Source organism: Rhinopithecus roxellana, chromosome 10 (genome assembly GCF_007565055.1).
Source record: "Rhinopithecus roxellana isolate Shanxi Qingling chromosome 10, ASM756505v1, whole genome shotgun sequence".
Lineage (NCBI taxonomy): Eukaryota > Metazoa > Chordata > Mammalia > Primates > Cercopithecidae > Rhinopithecus > Rhinopithecus roxellana.
Genome location: NC_044558.1, coordinates 30,634,246 through 30,660,779, shown reverse-complemented (window position 1 = coordinate 30,660,779; position 26,534 = coordinate 30,634,246). Strand labels below are relative to the sequence as shown.

The 26,534-nt window shown below is 35.4% G+C and overlaps 1 protein-coding gene and 1 long non-coding RNA gene across 2 annotated transcripts in view; one reads left to right on the top strand and one right to left on the bottom strand.

Moving 5' to 3' along the window:
• ACSS3 (acyl-CoA synthetase short chain family member 3) overlaps positions 1–26,534 on the bottom strand; it is a 174,444-nt gene that overhangs the window by 29,109 nt on the left and 118,801 nt on the right. The window contains exons 10-11 of the mRNA XM_010383668.2: positions 9,575–9,670; positions 6,609–6,672 (exon numbers count right to left, since the gene is read on the bottom strand). Of these exons, the coding sequence (XP_010381970.1) occupies positions 6,609–6,672; positions 9,575–9,670 (160 nt within the window). The remainder of the gene's footprint in view (positions 1–6,608; positions 6,673–9,574; positions 9,671–26,534) is intronic.
• On the top strand, positions 16,647–23,957 carry LOC104678403. Its single transcript, XR_750178.2, has 3 exons — positions 16,647–16,797; positions 21,498–21,634; positions 22,879–23,957. It is a non-coding gene; the product is annotated as an uncharacterized LOC104678403 (long non-coding RNA).

Genomic DNA, 26,534 nt, shown 5'->3' with positions numbered 1-26,534 from the left:
AATAGAAAGTTTTTATTCTAGATCAATAGTGATGCCAACACAAAGAGTGCAATGTAGTAAAAGCAGTATTTTCAGGAGTGGTGGAATTTTCAGATTTGTACAAGTACAGAGGTAACAGATAATTTGTTTAGATCCTGAATTTTAGCAACGTGTGGCATCATAAATGGAGCTATCAAGTAATATGTCAATAAATATGTGTCTGAAATCAGAAGGGAGATGAGCCTGGGTGGACATATTGATATGCTCACCACGTGTAGCTAGGTAATTACAGAAATCTTAGAAATTGATGACATGATTCACGGAGAGAGTATAAAAGAGGAATGTAGCTCTACGGCTACATATCAGTGTTAAAGAATTATCAAAGAAAAAACTCCACTGAGGAAAAAAAAAGAAAAGAAAATCAGAGATATTATGAGAGCCAGGGGCAAGTAGTATCTAAGAAGTCACTAGAATACAGTTTTAATAATGACCTAGTATGAAACGAGGTTAAATGAAGTGTAAATTTTGTTTGAAAGCAGATGCAACAGTGATCATGGAACTTAGTAATTAAGATGTTTTACGTTTTCTCACAATTGTCATTTCAATGGAGTGGGGAAAGTAACAGCTGGAGTGATTAAGAAATAAACAGGAAGTAAGTAGGCACAGTAAGTTTAGACCATACTTTTTAAAATTTGTGGGTGATTGGAAGGAGACGTATATGTCAGTGGCTTAATGCACAAAGACAGGTTGATTTAGCATGAGAAAGATTTGAGTGGAAGTAGCCAGTGGAGAGAGAGAAGATGGAGATTTGAACAGTAGCGAAGAAAACACCAGAGGAATTATTTGATGGCCTTGTTTATGTATTCATTAATTTATGCATTAACACAAACATTCATTTTCTTCCTTTGGTCAATATTTGTTAGGTGTTTGGTATTCCTCATGCACCGTGTTACACATTAATGACCCAAGGATATAAACTATGATCACAGACACATGGAGATCCTAGCACTTTATGAACTACAAGAAAAAGAAATTTAGTATTTTTAGAATACAGATAGGGAGGATAGTGAATGATGTCTACTCCATTAAGTTAATGAAATGACATCAAATGTAACCACTCAAGTGTTCGTCAGGTGAACTTTACAGAAGGTGGTTAAACTCCGCCTTGCCAGTAGTGCTTGGAAGAGAAGTTTTTATCCCCATCCAAGGTGTGGACCTGCTGGAGATAGCATGTGTGCTTGTCCCAAGTTGAGATGCTCTCAGAAAACTACTTCATCATTCACAAGTCTGACTGAGGATCAGACTGAAAAGCAAGATATGAAATTGCAATTGGTAATTGATAGGATAAGATAAGCACATGCTTTCTGTTCCTCACTAACACAATGTGGTATCTTAAAAAATCAGATGTGGTAATTTGAATATTGAGAAAAATCTCTAAAGAAAGACTCATAAAGGAAGACATACGATATTCCTAAAGAAAAGGGGAAAAGAAAAAAGGATTCAGAATTGGAATCATTTGTTTTCAATAGACACACACATACAGAAACACACACACACAGAAACACACACACACACACACAAAGTAGTTCCCCTTTATCTACATGGAATATGGTCCAAGACTCTCAGTGGGTGCCTGAAACCATGGTAGTACTGAACCCTACATATAATAAGGTTTTTCCTATGTATACATAGCTGTGATAAAGTTTAATTTATAAATTAGGCACAGTAAGAGAAGAAGAGCAACAACTAATAACAAAATAGAACACTTAGAACAAAATGCCAGCATCACTACTATTGTGCTTTAGGGTCATTGTTAAGTAAAATAAAGGTTGGTTGCACCCAAGCACTGTAACACCTAGACACCCAATCTAATAACCAAGATGGCTACTAAGTGACTAAAGGGCAGTAGTGTAGACAACATGGATGCACTGGACAAAGGGCTGATTCATATCCTGGCAGGACTAAGCAGGACAGTAAAAGAATTCATCACCCACTCAATGGCATGCAATTTAAAACATGTGAATTATTTATTTCTGAAATCTTCCATTTAATAACTTTGGACTGTGGTCAAACACAGGTAACTGAAACTGTGCAAAGTGAAACTACAGATAATAGGGACTGCTCCATGTGCATACATACATATATGTACTTACATATATATGTGTAAACATGTGATAAGAAAATGTGATCAATGAAAGAAAACATGGGAAAAGAAGCAATAAGATCCTGATAGACATTAGGTGCATATGAGCTACAGCAGATTTTTTTTTTTTTTTTTTTTTGCAGTATTTCAAAGGAACACCTTTCTTATTATTGCTAAGGATTATTACACATTAAGTGAAGGTCTTCCTTCTGGAACAACGGGGTGCACTGGAGCTCTTTTTCTAAAGTTATAGAAAAAGAATTTTTTTTCTGTAGTTACAAGAATGTAAAAATGTGTCGGATTGGCAGAAGGAAGGGAAAGATGCAAAAATACTAAGAAATGAACTAGTTAATACCTATACTCATCCCTCAAATGTGAAAGCAAATGCTACCACCTCGTGATACCTTCCCCAACTCTGCCAAGCAGAGTGAAAGAGGGAGTTTTGGTACAACTCATCCAATTATGAATTGAGAGTCCTCTTAGGTAATTCTCTTTCCTAAAAGACCATTCTGAAGGAGAAAGGTGAATAATTGAAGCAGCAGTGACAGTCACGTGGGAAGGGAAGAATTAGAGTTCCGAGAAATCCTTAAATAGCTAAGGCAGGACAAAGGATGTCCATCACCCTAGAAGATAACACATTCCTGGCCAATCTGAAATATTACATTCCTAGATGCCTCCTATCCTAGATAAAAAATGGTCTATTTTTCACTGCTCCATCTGGAATTTCCATGGCAATAGAAATAAATTGAAGCCTGTTCCCTAGAGAGATCTGGGTTAAATCCCAACTTTGCACTCTCAGTATTTCCTATGGGGTACTTAGGGTTTTCTTGAGATTTTCATATGAAGTTACTTTTTATCTCTCCAGAAGAGATTGACCATAATTTATTTCCCTCGGGGCAGACAAAAGACTGGGCAATAATGTGAGTTCTAGCTGTGAAACTATTAATGTTGCATACTTTGTCATGTCTAGAATGAGGAGGATAATGTTTGCCTATTGCCTAACTCATAGTGTTGTTAAAAGGCTAATAAAATATCACACTCAAAACGGTATATGAGATTTAGAAAGGAACAGGATTATAATTATGTGACATGCTTAGTTATACCCAAAGGATACCCTGATGAAAAGAAAGCTTCCCTGACTCTTTCCCAAGATGGCAACACAGTGACTGAATCATTCATATGAAGCTGTAAATATGTGAAAAGGTGTCATTAACCATATCTGAAGAACGAGAAATTGGCAGGCACTAAAGTAAAAGTCACCCGGACAATTCCATACAACTCCCTCACACCCTACTATGGCTTGCAGGATACAGCACAGGGTGAGCAGGCCACACTTCCAATAGCAACAATGGATCTGGTCAGAGAAAAATGTTTGTCCATCAGAGAGAAAGAGCCAGAGACCTATGGTTTTAATAACAATGAGCACTGTGCTAGGAAGAAAGGCAATTGCAGTTAAAATTTTCTTTCACGCCCTACTGTCTGTTGCCTGGAAATTACTGACTCATAGTTTTATTTCTGCACTTTGGAGCTCTGGATGCAATTACACGAACACCTTCTAAAACTGATGAGTATTTTGTATTCATAGGAATTCAGATCCCATAACTTTCTTACTAAATTAACTGCCTGGAGTAGGTTTCCAAATCAAAAGAATTTTCTAACATTCATGTGGACATGAAGTTCTCTCTTCTACTAGAAAGATGAATTCTATGAATATAAGTAATCTAATAAAACACTAAAATTGCAGGATTCCTTTTTATTATATCCTAAGGCCTATAGTAGTTTAGGAGTTGCTAAAATGGCCAACTTCTAGTCAAGGGGTCCCCAGGAGAACAAAGCAGTGCTTTTCAGAATGTCATAAAAAAGAAGGTAGAAAAATCTAGGTGGATCAAAAGGTTTTTTGGTTTTTGTTTACTTGTTTGTTTGTTTCCACATATTACTATTTCTAAATATGAACCTACACAATGAGTCTTAAGATCTATAATGTGAAATGTTATAGATGTTAAATATAAAAACATCCTACTCATACTGCAGGCAGCCATTGGGATATGTGAATCCTTTTTAGGTTGATAAGTTAGAGTGAAATGGCTGCTGGCAATGTGGGTTTCAAAAGGAAATTCTTGCTCTCATAGATAAAATGAGTTCCTGAAAAAAGGTTTCAAAATCTATTTTGTTACAGAGAGAACAGGAGAGAGATAAATCTTGGTGGTAACCTTTGTTTTCTGATTATTTCTACCTTACTTTTCTAATACAAAAAGATTTATAATATGTTCAAATATCTAGCTTCACTGTTAACCTAAGACAGGAATCAAATCTACTGTTTGTCATAACATATTACATCATCAACTAATTTATAATGAAATCTCAGAACCCTGGATCTGTACAATAAAATTCTTTTAGGAATACAGAGGGAAAAATATAATTGTGAATTGGTGACAATCTAAACCATAGAATGCTTTAAGGCAATAGTTGTCAGTTTTAAGTATTTGAAATAACACTAATGGCTATAAGAAAAAAATTACAGTTTACGTGGGACACTGCTATATTTTATTATCTCTGAATGGATGTGGGGTGAAGCAGCCCATAATTAGAGTGACAAAACCCATAAGGAGTTTAAAACCGTGCTGGCATCAAATGCCACCTCTGAGATCTTGCAAAAGGTTGTTTTATGAAATAGATGACTCACAAAGTTAGGAGGTTATACAAAAATGTATGCTTCTAAAGTGCTTTGGAAAGCTTTCAAAAAGCATTTTATTCCCTAAGCAAGCTAAACATCCACCCACAAACATGTTCAAATTATTAATTTCTTTAGCAGCCCTTCCCTTCTTCCCTTGCTGCTTTTCCCTTGAACAGGTCAAATTTGAATTAGCTCTATGTTAATACAGATTCCGGCTCAGAGAACTGTGCATACAAATGGTATGTCCAATATTTAATTTTTTCATTTTGTTGGATATGTTGTTTTAAAATGGAAACTTTTAACAAAGTAATATAGTGCTTACATGTTTACTGATAAGAGCATGAGAAGAATTACATCATAACTTGTATGCTTTCTATTAGCTTTCTATACAGTTAAAATATTTTTACCTGAAGAAACATCCTCTTTTTAAACCACCATTTTTCATATAATTTTCATTGAATTTAAAATATCTTCTTTATAGGAAGCAATCTTATACCAATCTGAGAATGCCATGTAATAAGAGTTCTTTTGACTTCCAATAGAAATAAATAGGAAAGCAAATCATTTTTAAAATCTGATGTTCTGTATTTATAGTAGCTCAATCTGGTGAATTCTACTACTTAAACTCTATCAGTAAAGATGTCAATATCATGTTAATCAGAGGGACTAAAGCAACTTCTCTTTCAATTATTAAAATGTCACATACTGTGAACCTTCTAACTTAATCAACTTCCATTTCTGCTTCCACTAGCATACAAATTTTAAAGTACCTGTCTTGATGTAATTAAAGTAAATTTAAATATTTTCACTTTAAATGGTAGCACTTTTGCCTATCAAATGAACAATGATTAAAAAAATGTTAAGAAGATGGGATATTTGGTAAGTCTGGAACTTTATAAGATGATACTGTTTGACGCAGTAATTATACTTTCAGCAATCTCTTCAATACTATTGTAATTATTAGAAAAGCAGAAAAATAAGACCAAAAAATGTTTAATGTAGTATTATTTATAATCATAAAATTCAAAAAATGCTAAGAAGCCTATACCAGGGATAAAAATTTTAAAAACAGAGTAAAAATTAAACATGCCTATGAGACAACGGTAAGGGAAAACAGGAATACACAAAAAAAAATTGATTCACTGTTGTAAAATGTTTGTCAAAAAGTGGAAAGTCAAATCAGAAACAGAAAATAAAATACTGCATGTTCTCTTTTATAAGTGAGAGCTAAATAATGGGTACACGTGGACATAATGATGAAAACAAGAAACTCTGGGGACTCCAAAATGTGTGAGGGAGGGAGTCAAGGGTTGAAAAACTACCTATTGGATACTATGTTCACTATTTGGGTGATAGGTTCACTAGAAGCCCAAACCCTAGGATTATGCAATATACCATGAAACAAACCTGCAAATGTACCCCTGAATCTATACCAAAAATAATGTAGAAAGTCATATATATTACAAAATTAATAATGTATTGCTGAAAGGTGAGAGTACAGAAACTTTATTTACATGTTTATATTTTTTGTATGTAAGTTAACTGTATCATCTATACATAACCTGTAAAATGAAAAAAAAAGTTATTTAAAAAGACACAAAATTTGTGGTTTTTGAAAATTGCATTTAAATTGGTTGTATTTTATGGGGCTTCTATGTTTAAATTACAACACAGCTGACACAGTTCTTAGGCAACACACAAGTTCTTTCTACAACCGCCTCAGTAGCAATAACACTGCAATTACTCCATTTTTTCTTAATATATACACCAGTTTTTGCCCTTTAAAATAGTAGTATTGAAATTTTCGCTTACTTTACCACAATATTTCCTAAACACCGAGCCTTCAGTTTTTGCATGTTGTCATCCAAAATCATAACTACAAAGTAAAATATAAATATTTGAATAAAAATACATAACTTTAAAGCTTAAATATTTTTCTATATTTTTATATTCAACCCAAAAAACTCTAGCTTAAGAAAGTAATCTTTTAATTCTTGTGAGACTATGAACGTATATAAACTAAAATATCACAAAAAAAAAGATCACATGTATTTGATTCTTAACAACATCAAAAATTTTCCTTCAGAATATCCCTTAAATGAAGACATTATATCTCAAACACGTGGTAATTTCACCTCTACGTCTATGTCCACTAAATATATCCTTGTAATCTATTAGAACCATTAAAAATATGTTAAGCTTTTTAAAAAGTAAAGGAAATGAAGTTTTTAAACTCACCAAAAATTATTATACGCAACAAAAATAAAAGACTTATAAGCACCAAAAACCCCTTATTCTGATTTAAAGCTTAATATCTACTCAGGAGCTTTAAATTAGGTCAATTTAATCCTCCCAAATATTATCTCAGTACTTTCTGTGCTGTCCTGATAAAATCCTAAAAGAGTTTAGGAGATTGAAGCTTGTATCCACATTCAGTAACCCTTGGTGCAAACTAAATATGAAGATAAGTCATCATCTTCTAGGCTTTAATAGACTATATATGTGGCCTCATTCATCCAGGTAATTCTACCTTAAGCAGCTATGAGAAAAGAAGGTTGTTGCTCTCAGAAAAAAAAATTAATCGTTCCCTTCTTTGTGTTCCTGAAGCACTTTGTTTTAAAATTCTGTATTGACAGTTAGGAGAAGTATCTGTATTTCATTAGATTGTGAGTTCATGAAGGCCATGGCTAATTTATCTTTGTTTCCCTAAATCCCAGTACAATGGCCAAATCACCATATGCCCCCAGGCACATTCTGTTACCTATTCAGTTTCCCTGTCTATGAAATGGGAGAAGTTTCTTTGTCATAGCACTTATGCCAGAAGTATTTTTCAAATGTATACAAAGTGACAAACTTGCATAAGGTACTCAATAAATGTGTCATATTAAATTAAATGTTTTTATACAAAAAGGATTTTCTTTTCTTTCCTAAAAGGATCCTGCCATTTTTATTATTATACTATTTAATCTTACATTAAGATTTTAATTTCTAAACAATCACAAAACATAAAATTCATCAGTCATAAAGTCACTGGTTCATTGGTTATAAATGTTTAACCTATACTGTCTGCAAGCCAGTTGCCTTCAGACAATCAGAAACTTCTGTATTGAAGTTACATAAGGGAAAAAAGCGTAACTATTTCTTACAACTAGATATAAAAATGGTACTGAATTACTAACAGAGGACTGTTTAACATCTTCCACCATCAGAAACCCCTAAAAATGTCTCAACATAAAGGCATTTCTTCTGATAAAAGGAGAAGACATGACAGACTGTTCAAACAGAGGATTTCACTAAATCTGGGTTCACCATTCCAGGGCTGGAGAAGTCAATGACTTCACAGAATATCTATTTCTGCCCCGAATAATAATAATAATAATAAAATCTGAAGTGTCTTTTTATAAATGTATCTGCTAGGTTAAACCAAATGATCCATGTTTTTGTAACTAGTCATTGTCCTAGAAGGAAAATCCAGTATTTTTATGTTAGAGAAGCAAAAGACAAATCTCTGAATTTTGTAGTTTATATACAAATAAGAAATATATGTTAGGAATCATATTTTGTCTCCCAAAGCTGGGTTTTCTTCATAGTTCTGTTAAGCCAAACTGTGTGACCTTAAGCAACTTACAAAACCTCTGTGCCTCATTTTCCTTGTCTGTAAAATGAATGTGGTAGTCTAACTCAAGTCAGTCCTCTGACTTTCCTGAAATTTTAGTAGCACTACTAGCTAAGACTTATTCTGTCTTTCTACTGGTAGACACTGTGTTAATGCTTTGTTGCATAACATCACAAAACAGAAGCCCTGGAAAGCATATAAAAATATTACTCTTATTTAGAAATAAGGAAACAATGTTTGAAAAGTTAGATGACTTGTATAATTTATACACCTAGGGAGAGCCATCCAAGCCATCCAAGGAAAATTACTGAATAATGATTACTACCGTAAATTTAAAAACAGAAATTGACAGGATATTATAGCTTTTAGTCACATAAAGTCAGCATCAAATAAATGTGTTCTTTTGGGATTCTCCCCCTTTGTTTTTATTTTTATTTTTATATTTATTTATTTATCTTTTGAGACAGAGTCTTGCTGTGTTGCCTAGGCTGGAGTGCAGTGGCATGATCTCAGCTCACTGCAACCTCTGCTTCCGGGGTTCAAGCAATTCTGCCTTCGCCTCCCAAAATGCTGGGATTACAGGCATGAACCTCTACTTCTGGTCTGCTTTTATTTTTAAACAATAAGGTTTAAAAACTTTGTCCTCACTCCTAAATTAAAAGGCAGCAAGTGTAATATATAATAAGAAATTGCAGCTTTTGAAATAAAAGCAAGCAGATTCTGAGGATAATGGTTTGCATTGTCTCCAGGATCTAACCAGTGGTGTTAAGAAAATTACTTGGTCTGTTAACTAGTTGGTTAACTCATCTCTAAAATAGTAATGATAGCCCTGAATTAAATATACTTCAACATGAAATGAAATGATGTATGTAAAGTACTGGGCCCCCAGCAGGTGTTTCCTTCATAGTAATTTCACACCCATATTCCTAACATACCTTATAAATGATATTATTTTTGTGGTTACGACAGTCATTTAGAACATATCCTGGAAATCCACAACCTACTTTCATAGCAAAAATTCAGGCATTCATTTTTAATACAAGACATTCATTCAACGGAATTCTAATTAAGCATCTAGTTTGTTTCATGCAATATAATACACACCAGATACAAGAAAATGCCACATTTATTAACATTACATATTATCAGGGTCACTCCTTACCATTGTATCCTGGAACGCTTTTTCCTGCTTGCCCTGGTGGAGGTGTTTTAGAATTGCCTAATCCAACACATGATGCTGTAATTGGAGATCCAGTCTCTGGAGAAAGAAATGTTATTTATCACTTCATGTTTTAACTCGGAATCATAATGTTTCTTGAGTACATGCCCACTCTACCCCATCCTAGTTTGGCACATAATGTAGTTGCGTTAGGAATAGATGAATAGTGCAAATATATTATTTAAAAATTTAAAACTATCTGGGAACTTATAACATATCCACAGTATTAAAACGTAAGAATTCATAATTAGAATAATTTATATAGTAGTGTTTCTTCTAAAGAAAAGAAAGGCTGCTCTAGTGTTTGCAATTGTGGATCAGCAGGCGTGAAGAATGGAAAATGATGTGACTGCGACGGTTCTACAACACACATTAAAAGCTAAATGATCACTGGAAAAGATGCTTTCTCTTGACTCACCTAAAGTCATTTTGTTTATCATTGTTAATCACAGCTGTGAAAATATTTTTGTTATTTCTAGCTCATTCTTTAGAATAAGTAACCCAAAGATTTTTGACATTATTAAGTTGATGCAAAAGTAATTGTGGTTTCTGCCATTACTTTTAATATATGGATAACATCATGCTCTAATTTCCTAAGAATTACACTTGCCTAGAGAACCTGCATCTAAAGCTGAATTTGGCAATACTTTATCAAGTTGTTCAGTCTGCTGTTCCTGGATGTTAGAGGCCCCAAAACACAGGGAGGAAGATGATTATACTCTGCTGACTATTTCATCAAAACCACGAACTTTCTCACAATTAGTCTGCAATGACTGACAAAAACGCGAAATTTGTTTTCTGTGTCTCAAGTTGTAACAGCCAGAATATTAGCTATTACCTGATAACTATAAGTTCTGAAAGTGGTTATTTTTAATGGAGGGATGCACTTATTAATATTGATAAAATCAAGTTTGGAGTTAACACAATCTTTTGAATATGAAATATATATGTACAAAAGGGCAGGAAAATAGTACTTGGATAGTGAAAAGTTTGGGAATTACTGGCTTAGTATTACACACATAACCTACACATACACATACCCAAGGAATTAACTGCCAAACCCATCATATCTAAAGTAATCCAAAAAATTAAAGGCATCCATCTTCTGAAGTACTCAGAATGTGTTCCTTCTACCATGGGCTCTACCATAATTTATCACATATTTATATCACTTGAGAATGATGGGAAGAATTTATTACTATTCTTTACCTTCCAGAGTAGTTCATTTTATTATTCACATTTTATGGATGGTGGCTCAGCTGGCATCAATAACAGAAGATGAACTCTTGAACATCAAAAGACAGTTCCTAAGTCACAGTCTACGCTAAAGATGCGAAGCCATATGGTCACTGCTGAGGATCATCGGCAAGTAACCATAGCAGACATTTCTGATGTTTAACAAAAAGTTCTAAAGTATTTTCCAAGCATGACCAAAAAAAAAAAAAAAAAAAAGTGGGGGGGAAGGTATTTTATGAAATGGCAATCCATAGCCATGTAATACTCTTGCTGATTTTCCCCACAACATAATCAAAGCAAGGGAGGAAATCCGCACGGTCGGAAACGTTAACAGCATTTCCCCCTCTGTTTTTTCAGAAATGTCTAGGTGCTCACCTCAGCTATCCTTCGAAATGGATACGAGAGACAAGAGCAGGGTGATGACAGGAAACAGTCTTGTAGAGTGAGGTGCTTAAAAGAAGGTACACAGAACGAATAAGATGGTAATAGGAAGAGAAGCTACTCAGACACATTAGGAAAGGAGGTACCACCTTCAAGAAGCTTTTGTTACCTCTACTACCTGGTGCAAGGAAGTTGCTAGAGTAAATCTATTTAGAAGTATTTCTTATTAAGTTTAGTTTGTCAATAGGGATACTCCAGTTACCTGGTGTTCAAACTCTCTACAGTTCTTAACACCATAGAGCTTTCATAGCTTGTCAACAGATGGCTCTAGAATCCAAAGTGTACCTACCAATGACTCTTGTACCTGCTGTCTAAAAGGAAAACAAACAAAAACACACCTCGAGAAAACTCTAACTGCCCCATTGTTCGCCACATCTCAGTGTGGATTCTCATGAAAGACGTTATCACTCTGCTCTTCCTATCGCACTGGGAGAAGGGGGATGTAGGAAAAGAAGGTGAGAGTATAATGTAGTCTTAAATAAAGCTGCGAGACTGCAAGGAAGGATTAATGAAGCGTTGTCCATATTCATTGCCTAAGTAAGCTTATATATGAACCTCCTGAGATTCCCAAGCATCTTTCTATAGTAATTATTTATTTATAATCCTTATCTTTCATCTTTTTTACACGTTGTGATTATAATCACAACTATGAAAAGCTTATTTTTCTATATGATTAATTTGAGTCTTAATCTTAAGGGTGCTGAAAATGATTATTTATTTAGGTTACCTAAAGTAGATAATATATGTTTATACTTTGCACATTAATAATTCAAGTGTCTTGTTGACTTTATTTTGACTGATTCATTCATAGGATTAGAAGAAGAACTATTGCTAGCTGGGCGTGGTGGCTCATGCCTGTAATTCTGGCACTTTGGAAGGCCAAGGCTGGTGGATCACCAGAAGTCAGGAGTTCGGGACCAACCTGGCCAACATGGTGAAGCACCATCTCTACTACAAAGATAGAAATTATCTAGGCGTGGTGGTACACACCTGTAATCCCAGCTACTCGGGAGGCTGAGGCAGGAGAATTGCTTGAACTCAAGAGGTGGAGGTTGCAGTGAGCTGAGATTGCACCACTGCACTCCAGCCTGAGCAACAGAGCGAGACTCCATCAAGAAAAGAAAAGAAAAGAGAAAAGAGAAAGGAAGAGAGAGAAAGAAAAAGAAAAAAGAAGGAAAGAAAGAAAGAGAAAGAAAAAGAAAGAAAGAAAGAAAGAAAGAAAGAAAGAAAGAAAGAAAGAAAGAAAGAAAGAAAAGAAAGAAAGAAAGAAAGAAAAGAAAGAGAAAGAAAGAAAGAAAGAAAGAAAAGAAAGAAAGAAAGAAAGAAAGAAAGAAAGAAAGAAAGAAAGAAAGAAAGAAAGAAAGAAAGAAAGAAAGAAAGAAAGAAAGAAAGAAAGAAAGAAAGAAAGAAAGAAAGAAAGAAAGAAAGAAAGAAAGAAAGAAAGAAAGAAAGAAAGAAAGAAAGAAAGAAAGAAAGAAAGAAAGAAAGAAAGAGAACTACTGCTAGTGACATGTAGAAAATACAATTGGACAAAATGGTAGTTCCTAGGACTCTAAGCATATTAGGGAATCATAGATAGGACAAAAGTGAGCTGAAAAAGACCATAATTGTTGTTACAGATACTTTGGTTCTCCTTCTTTGTAACTCTGAATGTCCTGGGACCCATGGACTGACGCATCTTCAATATAAACATATACATGTTTTCTCACACACTTATGCACACAGACAAGATAAACACTCTTGCTCTCAAACTGGTCCATGTGCAGAATAGGCTTCTGGTTAGTGACAACCCCTAAGCATGCTTCAATCCTTAACTGAAATCCTACAGACTCCCAAAGCCCCATTTCAAGGATGTTCTAAAAACATCTGCTTCACACTACCCAGGCTATAATTAAGTGGCTAGCAGTTATTTAAAAGGGAGACAAGAAATCTAGATGTCATGTTGTAATGGGAAATAGCCACAGTAAACAAACCAAAGCATTCTCTTTGTAGAAGAGCATTGGATACTTCATTTAGAGAAATCTTTACAAAAGCACCTCACCTTAGAAACACAAAATGTTCAGCAAATCACCAGCATAGTTTCTTTAGATAAGAGATAGCTAGGAACAAGATGAACAGGGAATTGACGGGTGTGAAGAATATCACCTTAGCGCGTTTATACTCACTCTGCATTAGAAGCTAATAGAGAAATGTCCTTGTTTTTAAGAAAGGACAAACTTCATGGTATATTTACTGCATATCTTTACTGATTCACTCTACTTTATTATATAATAAGTTTTTACCTAAATGAATTGTCTTTAAAATTTCTAACTCTGAAGTAAAAACAGGGAAGACAACTAGATACATATTTTTTTCCAATATGAATTATGCTATATACCAAGAGTCAAGTAATTTTAATCTATATAATTGCATTTAGTCCCACTACTACAAGACTATAAGGAGAAAAGGGAATATTCTTTTCACTGAAGAAAAATTCTGAGGCTTAGCCAAGAAAATTTAAATAACTTGTTCTAGTTTCATAGTTCTTTCAAAGAAGGAGAAGAATGGAATAGACAAGTGCCACTTCTGAAGTTCTCAAGTAACCGACAGAGGTTGAAAAGGGAATAAAATCACCTAGACTGTGTCTCAGTAGAGGAAGAAAAACCCCTGTGGCAGGAAGGGAGCCCAGTCTCCCATACTTGCAAATAACAGTAGTGGTGGTAAAAATCACTTATTAGCAAATAGTTTTTGAGCAGTTATTATGTGCTAGGTGCTGTTGTTAGAACTGGAGATACAACAATAAACAAAAGCAGCCAAAATTTCTAGCCACATGGAGATCTCCCAATTTCTAACTGGGGAGATAATGAACAACATATTATACAAAAGTAAAATATGTTGTGTGTAAAAGAGTGATAAATAGTAACAGAAAAAGGAAATATAAACCGAGTATGAAATGTCATGGAGAGGGTTTGCAATTTTGTACTGAAAAGATCTCCCTGAGAAGGTGACATTTAAGTAAACATCTGAAATAAGAGAGGACATGTGACACACAGATATTTAGGGAAAAAGAAAATAAGAGAAGGGAACCTCAAGTTCAGCGGTCCTGAGGTCAGTTTATACCTAGAGTGTTTGAGAACAGTGAGGCAGCCAATGTGACTGAAATAAAATCACAGAATTAATAGAAAGTATTAATATGAAATAAGGTCAGAGAAATAATGAGGAGGCAGATCGTGCATAAATACTTCAAAGTCATCCTAAGACCTTAGTCTGAGTGACGTTGTAAGCTAATGAGGGCTTTTGAACAAAAAGTTAATGAATTATGACAATGTAAATATAATTTATTTAAATACTTACACACCATTAAGTTTCTATGTCCATGTTTATTTTATTTGGGCTGCAAGAGAGATGTGTAGCAGGAAATGCAGAGACAGACAGAAGCTGTATTAGAATAATTGGTTAATAGATTTCTGTGGCTTTCTAAACATCAGGGACCAATCCACACAAGAATTCACAAGATTGACAGAAAGACTAGGGCCCAGTTGGGTGGCAGATGACAGACAGACTGTGTGGGTAGATGGTCCACATAAACCAAAGATAATCCCTTTTGTTATGTAAGTGTGAGCATGTATAAAACTGATATATTTCTAAAAAAGAATTTGGCAGTTCTTATAAAAAATCCTTAATCTACCCCTTTTAACATGATGTGATTATTACGTACTGCATGCCTGTATATTTCATACAACTATAAATATATACATCATGTATCCACAAAAATTGAAATTAAAAATTAAAAAAAAAAAGAGGCTTATGACTGCATTCCCAGCACTTTGAGAGGCCAAGGCAGGTGCATTGCTTGAGCTCACAAGTCTGATACCAGCCTGGGCAACGTGGTGAAACCCCATGTCAACCGCCCCAAAATACAAAAATTAACCAAGTATGGTGGTGCACACCCAGCAGTCCCAGCTATTGGGAAAGCTGAGGTGGGAGGATCACTTGAGTCTGGGAGCTCAAGAGCCTGATAGCACCACTGCACTCCAGCCTAGGCAACAAAGTGAGACACTTTCTCAAAACAACAACAACAGTGGCAAATTAATTAATTAAATTAAAAATCAATTAAAATTCCATCAAAGCCAAATTTAAAAAGGCTATGTGAAAAATAATTATCCTTGCTGCACTTTATACAAATAATTAGGCCAAGTATAATACTAAAGCTTATTTTTATAGGCAAATCAGTCTTACCATGATTTATCTTTAGTAAAAATGGGAGACCGGAGAGAGAAGATTATTTTTCAAGAACTATGGTATACCTGCTATTAGATTCCAGTCTCATCAATTGTTTTTGAGTTTTTTCCTGTAATTTAGACTGACCTTGATTATTGCTGTGAACCAATCAGTTATCTCTGACTGCAGCTCAGAATAAACAAGAGGGATGAGTAATGTAAAATTCCAGATTCGTATTCTAATTCTGGGTATATATTGGAATCAGCTACCAACCCCATATCAGTTTGGTTCCAACAGTTGCCAAGTTCATAGAAAGCCTTCTTATTTAGTTTACTTGGGATAGTTTTTACTTATTTTGCTTTACTCTTGTGGAATATATTGCTGTTGTACTCTATGTGTAGGAATGCAGGATAAGCTTACTTGATGCTCTCTTAAATTGAACACTTAAAATCTTTCAGATATCACCTTTTGATGGAATCCAAGAGTTATGAGTCGTCCTCAACATACTCATGCTTTCTGACCAAGTTCCTCTCTAACCTGAATACAAAAGACTCAACAGGCAGGAATATCATCGCCTCTATTCAGCCTGAAGAAGTTACAGAAGATGGATTTTCATCCCTCTACAATCCTTAGGATTAGGGTTCTTTTATAAAAGGGAGGGGGAAAATACGTCAGAGGCATTTGAACCAGAGCAACTCCATCTTGAATAGGAGCTGGGTAAAATAATACTGAGACCTACTGGGCTGCATTCCAAAGTGGTTAGGCATTCTTAGTCACAGGATGAGATAGGAAGTTGGCACAAGATACAGGTGACAAAGACCTTGCTGATAAAACAGCATGAGGTAAACCAGCTGGTCAAAACCCACCAAAACAAAAATGTTTTATGGAAGTGACCTCTGGTCATCCTCACTGCTCATTATGTGCTAATTATAATGCATGAGCATGCTAAAAGACACTCTCACCAGTGCCCTGAGTTTACAAATACCATGGCAATGTCAGGAAGTTACCCTATATGGTCTAAAAAGGGGAGGAACCCTGACTTCTGGGAAGTGCTCATCCCTTTCCCAGAAAACTCACGAAACATCCACCCCTTGTCTAGCACATAATTAAAAATAACTATAAAAATAGTCAACTAGTAGCCATTTGGGCTGCTCTTCCTATGGAGTAGCACTCTTTTATTCCTTTACTTTCATAATAAACTTGCTTTCACTTTATGGACTTGCCCTGAATTCAATCTTGTGTGAGGCCCAAGAACCCCCTCTTGGAGTCTGGATCGGGAGCTCTTTCAGGTAACAAATTCATCACTGAATACTGTACGAGTTGTTTTAGTCAACAGTACTTGGAGCACCAGAATCCCTGGCTGATTTCTGCCTATGATCCACAAAATCATGAGATATGGTTGTTGTTTTAAGCTGCCAGGTTCTGGAGGGATTTTTTTTTTTTTTTTTTTTTTTTTTTTACATAGCAATAAATACTTGGAACATTACCCATTAAAAATGTTATATAACCTTTTAAAAAAGATTTAGCGCAAGTCTCAAGAAAAAGTGCATGTAGTTAACAAAAAACATTCTCCTAGCCTGCAGTTGAAATCAGTCTGTGTGCCTGAGAGTCATTCGTATCGGCAGGACCAAACAGTCCAGTCCCTGACATTCTGTGCTTGGGAAATGTTTGCTGACTAGTAAATGCATACTTCTAACATGATTTTAGGCTCCCATGATAAAGATCAAGGGCCTAAAAAATAAGTAGCAAATCACAGAATGCAATCCCAAAATGAACCAGAAAGAAAAGAAAAATAGAGGACTCCAGGAAGATAAAAACTATATGTTACTATTATAATTCCTTTACAAGATTTTCTTTTTCCAAGAATGATATTCAAAGGACAGTCATTCAGTAAGTATTTATTGAATATATTCTATTCACTAAAAGGTATTTCTTTTTGGAAGAAGAAAGTGCTGAGGGCATAAATACATGCCAAATAGAAATTGCAGCATGTATAAAGGTTGAGAAGTTAGACCGTCAAAGGACTGTGAGTTATTCAGCAGAGCAAAGCTTGCGGGAGGCAGCTGTACTTAGGGAGATGATGAGATACCAAGTGAAAGAAGTGAACAGAGGCAGATCATGAAATGCCTTTCATGCCGTGTTAAGAAATTTGAATATTGTTCCAGGAACAATGGGAGACATGGAGAGTTTCACAGAGGTGATTCACTCAGAACTGCATTATAGAAAAATCTCTGCGGTTGCTAACTGGAGCACTAAACTGATGATCCCAACGCAAAGCAATAAATCAGATAGATGTGGACGGTCTGGTGCAGGTGACTGGCAATGGAAGATACGATCAAATTTTAATTATATTCAAGATCAAAATATCTTGGTGATTGTCTGGATATGGGGCAAAAGCAAGAGGGAAAAGGCCGAGTTAACCCCCAGCGTTATGGCTCAAAAGTTAAAAACTAGATGTGAACGAGGGTTAAGAGGAAGATGGGGTGGCAAGTTCACAAGTCCAGCTCTGTAAATGAGAGCTCCCGCTGGATCTGGCAATCTGCCATTCTGCCTTTACAATGGTTCCAGAAACCACATTAAAACAATATGGATTTAGAAGTCGGTAGCCCATGCTGCAAGCAGAAGACTTAGGAATAAATCAATGCAGTAACCTAGTACTGCTGAATCATATTAATCACAGCATCATGATAGGCATAGAGGCAATTTGTAAAGAAACCAGTCTCCCCACCTCTGAATCTTTACAGTGAACTATAAATAACTTGAATAGGTAGCAGAAAGAAAGCAGACACAGTGAGATGTACACTAGTGAAAGAAAATCAATTTAATCTTTGTGTTCAGGAGATAGTACGATTTTAGTTTAAAATACTTAATTCAAAGCAACATAACTTTTTGTACAGGAAGAAGACCATTAATTCGAGCTATGAGACACTGGTCTTATCCTACTCCCTTACCAGCACATTGCCTCTAACTGTGGAGGACTCAATGGAGAAGCCCATAAATAACCTTGTGTTTAGATAAGAAAGGCTGAGTTAATGAAGGCATGAGATAAAAGCTATGGGGAGAGGACCCAGGACAGCACAGAACAATGAGAGTTCTGGTCCTAATGCCAACTAGTTAGTTGACTCAAGGAAAGTAAAATCTCTACAGTTAGATTTTCTCAAACATAAATTCCACTTTTACAGTCTAAGTTTTTTTGAAGCTGAATTATTTACAGGCCAAGATTCTAAAGATGGCCTTTACATACATGAAGGGCTATTTATAGAAAGCAAAATAAAAATAGTATTTTTTGAGTGCTGACTATATACCAGGAATTCTTCTAGGTTGTTAGTACATATTTCACTTTACTTAAAGCTTTCAATTAGTCCTGAGGAAACTGAAGATCAAGGATTTGCCCGTGGCTATAGAGTAAGTGGCTGAATTGGGATTTAAAGGCAGTCCTACTGGATTCTGCATCACTTTTTGCTACTCACATTGTTTCTCCAAGGAGAATAGCCACCTGCTCTTTTCCAAATTAAAATTCACAGCAAAAGAGGGATTGGAAATTGTTTTGTGGGGGAAGTAGGCCCAGTGCAGGGGTTTACATGTAGCAGGGAGAATCAAATTTTCAGACAGTAAAGTTTGTCAAAGGAAGGTATAGATAACTCTTGTTCCTGTGAAGATCTATAAAAAGGTGACATATTTTCACCTTTCCAACATGGTTTATATGTGATCCTTGCCAAGGGTAGGAGGAGAATTGGAACAAGTATTTCAAAGGCCAAACCAACTTTATATTATTAATCGATTTCCCAGCGTTTAGTCTCTTGCCAAAGCATTATCACTGATATATAATAATGAGCACAAATAGTGATTCTAAAACACAATTCTACATCTCTCAACTAATTTGTGCTATCATATTTTTTAAAAATTATGTTCTTTTTACATTATAATGCTATGAAGATGAACATGTCTAATTCAATGAGGGTGTTTGCTTTGGGAATTCATTCTCAGGTGGATTAGCAGTTTGTAAACAGTTATTCACTTTCAGAAAGAGAAAGCCTTATTAAGCATACCTTATGTTTGACAAAAGGTTATTCTTTCCACAAACCAAATTCATGCAGCTCACTTCTAAGCTCCGGCTTTTCAAATTATCAGTGAAAATCACCTACTTTAAACTAATGAAGACTACTCTAAATGAGAAAAAATGCTGTTGCCAGGCAACGATAATGACATAGGGCTTCTTTTCTCTCTCACCAGATGGATGCTGTCACGCCATCTCTAGCTACATGTTGCTGAGATGACACCATGTCTATATAACTGCTTTTTCCCCCATCACAACTTTTCATGCTACATTTACCAAAAAATACCTTTTCTATGAATGGAATAAAAAAATGTATTTCTGACCATTAAATTGTGAAAAACAAAGATGTATCAGATGTAGTTAAGTCATTCACATTATTGAAAGATTATTTGCGTTCTACTATTCGAAAGTAGCCTAAGGTATCTCCTGGGCAACCCAGTTCATGGGGCCGTGTTTTGCCAGTTCAGTACAACCCAGCTCTTTGAGTTCTACAGTTTGCATTTCACACTAATTCAATCCATTATCTTTGAAACACAGACATGAACTTTAAAGAAACCCTCCCACCATAGTGCAATTTTGATAGACTCAAAAATTACTGAGTAAAATACAGAAGCAGAGAATAATAAGCAGTTAAAAAGCAAAATCCAGAAGGCAGCATTTGATAGCACATGGAAATATTTTGCTCCAGGATCTGCAGCCAGAGGAATATTTGCTAATGGCTATTGGTACCCAAACCACAGAAAACAGATTTTTAAATAATTCAAGATGGAGTCCTCAAGTCACCAAGAATATACTTTCTTCATTGTCACATTAGCCATATGGGGCCTCTTACGCTTAGGTATGCCTAGGAATCTATTTTGCAGTAAATATACGAGATTTTGCACAGGACACAAGCTAAGTAAATTCGGATAAAGTCACATATATAACACACGGTTGTAAAATGTTTTAAAAAGTGAAAGAAATAACAAGAGGCATAATGTTCTCAATGCTGATTCCAGGGATATAAAATTTCCTATTATAGCCTAAATATAGAGAACTGCAGGCTGACAGATTAAAATCCATCTGCAATTCAGTATATCAACATGGACACATGAAAGAAAAATGTCTGAGAATTCAAGAGTAACAACGGAAGAGGATGACCAAGGAAAAAAAATAACTTAGACTTTAATACCTTACCTGTCAAATCCTCAAATCCTAGTTAAGTGTTTTACAATTTGTTTACTTAGGAGGAATGAGACAGGGCTGTAGTTGTGCCTGTAACATTTCCCACAGAGATCTCTGTTATCCAACTCTTAGTAATTATTCTACTTTGTGGTTTTGATTTTTGTAAACAAAACATATTACTGTCTTAAAAAATTTCTGAGTTAGTGAATCTTCTCCAGAGATCCCTAAGAATAAGGATTAAATTTGATCAGCCTCGTTAACTTTTGTATTTAAAAGTCTTGCCTCAGTTGTCTGCTGTCAGGAATTCTAACTTGCCAAGCTGTGCAAAAATAAGAAATCATGTCAAGTAGCCATGGCACATTTTAGTAACATAGCATTAGGGTATGTGTACCCTTAGAATCAATAGTTTAGATTTAGGAGATGACTGAAGTTTGCTGGAAACTTTGGGTCCACTTTAACAAAATTCAGAATTACCGGATTATTCCCCAAAGAAGGGAGAGTTAGGCTATATATAGACTATAGTTAATTCAGAACTGCAGTTGCAATTAAAACTGAAGCAGTTCAATCAAATATGGAGTGAAATATTCAGAATACCTCAAGATAAAAGAACTCCACAAAGATGGCTCAAGGCAGATAAAGTAAGATCAACCATTTCAATCATAACCAATGTCTCAGTTCATTAGATGACTACTGGTTTCTCATTGAAATTTTTCCTTAGAGTTTAAAAAATTCTGTGAATTATCTAAGAATTTTATTCCTCCATTAAAGTGATGAAAACGAACAAACAACAAAATCACCTCGTGCTGCTCAAGTTGGTGGTCATTACTTCATTTCGACTATGTCATCAGTACCTGGACATGAGGACACTTGAAACACTTTCAATATGAGCTCTAGAGCTTCTGATGGTAAGTACACAGATAGTGTCCTGTCAATAAGTAAAAATAATCTGAATTTTGTTGAACTAAACCCTTCACTAAGTTTTCCCTTATAAAAAGCCATTGTGGAAGTTGAGTATTCTATCTTTGTAGCTGTCATGAATTAATTGAGTGATAGCAAGAGAAAGAACGAAGTGTTTTTATCTAGGATTAAATAACATTAAACTTTGGGACTCCAGGATGTTTTGTTACAATCATTTCAAAAACCAATACCATATCTTATAGCAAATAGGAATGAAGGAAGGAAGGAGGAAATAAAAGAAGGGAGGGAGGGAAGAAGTGTGGAAGAGAGGTAAGGAAGAAAGAAGGGAGGAAGAGAGCGAGGAGAGAGGCAGGGAGGGAAGGAAGGAAAAGGAGGAGGAAGGAAGGAAGGACAGACAAAAATAGATCTACTGTGTTTAGGATTTAATAGTAAGTCTCTGAACCTTAACAAATAATTTTTTTTTGTACTAGCTCATTTACTTGTAAAAACATAATTCCTTTATAGTGATCTTAAATCACAAGAAAAATAATCCTGTAAATGCCACCATGCACTGCACTGACAGTTCTTTTCTTCCAAAATTGTGCTTCCTGTCTGACTTCTGTAACAATATAGTGTTTTATTTGGGGATCGTACAGCTGAGGATAAGGAAGTTCTGGCTGTTCTTTTTGTTTTGGCACATGAATTACCATATTTTAATGAAACCATTATCTTTTCGTTTTCCCTTTTTAAATTATGATTGTAACACCTCTGTTTCTCTATCTCTGGGTAAAAAAGAAAATGAAAAATTCAGTCAATAATCCAGATGTTTTTAATCTTCTTATGGATGAGTTACTGTGAAGATAATACATCTGGGTGAATGACAATGTGGCCTTTATACAGATTTAGAAACAAATAGAGATGACTCTTCTCTCTAAACTTGACAAGACCAATTTCCTTTATGAGAACATTAAATATTTACATTATTATACTCCAAAGCAAGAAATTCATGCTTTGGTGGGGCTGAACAGGAACAATTCTTTATTAAAATGCTCCTATGAGGGGTGGAGGGTGCTAATCTGTTTTTGTATTTTCTACAGATTAGTTCTCAATTTAGAATATTAGATATTATTTGAATCAGATATCAAAGAATGCCTTTTTAATGAAATAAGGAGGATGTTAGTCACTAAAATCTGTTGGTACTAATACAAGTTGCACTAGAGTAACAATAATAATGTGTGATGGTTAATTTTAGGTGTCAACTTGGCTGAATTAAGAAATATCTAGCAATCTGGTAAAGCATTATTTTTGCTTGTGTCTGTGAAGATGTTTCCAGAGGAGACTAATATGTGAGTCTGAGTGGAGAAGATGAGAAGATCTTTCCTCAGTGCGAGTGGGCATCCAAAAAGGCAAGACCAGAAAGAACAAGAACAGAGGAAAGGTGAATGTGTGCACCCATCTGCTGAAGTTGGAATACATAATTCTCCTATCCCTGGACAACAACTCCAGGCTCCCCTATCTTTGGAGTCGAGAACTTATACAAGTGGTCCTTGAGTTCTCAAGCCTTTGGTCTTGAACTAAGAGTGACATCATTCATTGGCTTCCCTCATTCTGAGGCCTTTGGACTTAGACTGAGCAATGCTACCAGAATTCCAGGGTCTCCAGCTTGCAGATGGCCTGTTACAGGACTTCTCAGCCTCCGTAATCATGTCAGCCAACCTCTCTAACAAGTCTCCTCTCATATATCTGTGTCTATATCTACAAATTCTGTCTCTCTGGAGAACCCTGATTAACAAAACATGGTCATATGAGTGAACTGACTGCAGAGTCCCTTCTTACAACTCAATTCATAGGAACTACTTAATTTTTATTCATACATTTTAGTTACCTAACATATCCCTTACTAATTTCAAATTACACATCACAGTTTCTAAGCAGCTCATTTGTACACATATATCAATGTAATCAGAGAACAAATTCATGAATTCTTCCTATAAATATGAATTTATATGAAAGTCTCATAAAAGTGTGCAAGTATGTAAAAAATATCAACTTCTAAGTCCATAACAAGAAAAAGGGACCCTGTAGAAAACTTGAAATTTGAAATAAAGCAAAGTATTCTTTGGCTAAAGCTAACCTTCTCTTAAACATTAACACGTGTTTACTAGCACACTTCTTGTGGAAATGCACCACCACCTAGCTGACATACAACACTAGGAAACTCATGAATGCTCTTGAAATACCAGATGCTTTTCTTTTTGTAAGAGTTCATAACAACTCATAACATACTTGCCCTTTCCCCCTGGAATCAAGCATCAATTTGATAGCACCTAAAGAAAGAATGGTTGAAATTTTATTTTATTTTATTTTATTTTATTTATTTATTTATTTATTTTTTACTGAGACGGAGTCTTACTCTGTCGCCCAGGCTGGAGTGCAGTGGCGCGATCTCGGCTCATTGCAACCTCCACCTCCCGGGTTCAAGCGATTCTCTTGCCTCAGCCTCCAAAGTAGTTGGGATTGCATGCACACACTACCATGCCTGGCTAATTTTTTTGTATTTTAGTAGAGATGGGATTTCACCATGTTGGTCAGGCTGGTCTTGAACTCCTGACCACGTGATCTGCCCACCTTGGCCTCCCAAAGTGCTAGGACTACAGACTTGAACTACCACGCCCAGACCTTCAGTATTGTTTTATAACTACTTATCACAACACACAACTTTAAAAATGATAAATTGAATTTTTTCTATGCAAATGAATAGAGATCCTAACTAGTTTCCTGTTAGTAGCCGACCTCTTCATCACCTGTAATGAAATTATTTTACAAAGGACAAAACAATCTAGCAATCTAGCTACTAGCTACCTATCTACCCATCCACATGTATCTGTGTAGTTCAACAGGACAGAATACCAAACAAAAGTTGTAAAATCAAACGGGGTGAGGATAATGGAAATGGAAAGAATCAGTCATTTTATTAGTAAAATCCACATGTTTTCCATGGCAATTAACAGTCACTCCAACCTGATTACAGTGACAGCACATTGACACATGTGGCTATTAATTCCCTTGGAACAATACAGTAAAGAAAAATTGCAAATTCTCATGGAACTCAGTACCCACCAGGGACCTCATATGCTTCTGTCACAGGCTTCAGTGAGCTTTTTTGTAAGCCTGAATACACTAACTACATACATCCACACAGGCTATTATGTACAAAGGTGTCTATAAGAAAAAGTAAAATAATTTTATAATTTTATTTGTGAATGTGCTAGTTTTCTTCAGTGAGTTTGGGCACAGTCACCTTGAAGAGGGAAAAACAGAACTCTTCTGCAAGCGTTTGTGTCAGGTTATGTTTGTGTGGGAAGTAATGCCCCCATTTTGACCAGATAAGAGAAATTATCTGAAAGATGACAAAACATTTTCCAGTTCATGAACAAGAAAATAACTGTTAAAATTTTCCTGGCTAATAGGGGATACATAAATACTGTAAACATTCTTGCAGATGCAATAATTCTTCACTTGTTTTTATGTATTTCTACACATAGCATTGATTGTTCTTGAAATTCATTCTTATACTTTGTATTTTCTAAGGAGTTACAAATCTGAGTTTAAATATGTAATTTTCCCCTTAGTAAATAAAACTGGAGGGAATAGAAAGTTGCTTTCTGATTTTCATCTTATGTAAGGAAAGTGTCCTCTGCTCTGATTATTCATTTTATATTTCACATTACAAAGGATGTAGAAAACATTTTTTCTTTCTTTTTTGTGTTTTTGAGACAGAGTCTTGCTCTGTTGCCCAGACTGGAGTGCAATGATAGGATCTCAGCTCACTGCACCCTCCGCCTCCCGGGTTCAAGCAATTCTCAGCCTCCCGGGTAGCTGAGATTACAGGCATGCTCCATTACGCCCGGCAAATTTTTTGTATTTTAAGTAGAGATGGGGCTTCACCATGTTGACCAGGCTGGTCTCGAACTCCTGACCTCAAGTGGTCGGCCCGTTTTGGCCTCCCAAAGTGCAGGAATTATAGGCGTGAGCTACCTTGCCCAGCCAGAAAACACATTTTTAAAGAACAATAGTCGAGGACATAATATAAAAAGTATAATTTCTCAGAATCAAACATTTCTGAATTATCAAACACTGAATTTGAGGTTTAGTCATTCAGTTAATCGTTTACGTGAAAATCATTTTTACAATCAGAGCTAATTTTTTGCAAAGTATTCTTACTAATTTTTAACCCAAATTTGATATTCTGCCCTAGATGCAGAGAAGGTGAGAATACTGAAAACATGTATGCAGAAAGGTTGATCTAGTTCATTAAACTAAGCGGGACTGAACTAAAATATGTACATTTGAAGGTTGTAGGGCTCCCATGTCTCATAGCTGCTTTCAATGGGTCAATTTTTTTAAATCTCTATACCTGGTGAGGAGGTAAATGGCTTCTAGACAATGTACCTGCTCTCATATATATAGCCACCCCTCAAAAGAAGAAGCAGAAAGAGTTACTGTTGTGGTGGTTGTCTGCTTATTCCAAAGTTTATCGTTGATCCATTTAATATGAAAATTTGTTTCCCAGGGAACACTTAGTGGGAGGACTAAAGAGAATAAACAAAATAAATTAAATGAATAAATTACATATATAATGACAACTGTTTTGAAGAAAAATAAATGTATCTGCGTTTAATGCTAGGCAGAATATATGGCAGAATATATTAGATATTATAGAACACAAGAAGGTGGCCAGAGAGTCCTATGAGAGGAACAGGGCTTCATAAAAGGACTCTGGGAGCAGTGTGCAGGGTGTATCAAAAAGCAGAAAGAACAGAGATGAGTGATTAGGAAACTTTAAATCAGGACAGAGGATGATGCAGCTGCCAGAGCTCAAAGGTAAGGGGAATACTGAAGGTGGAA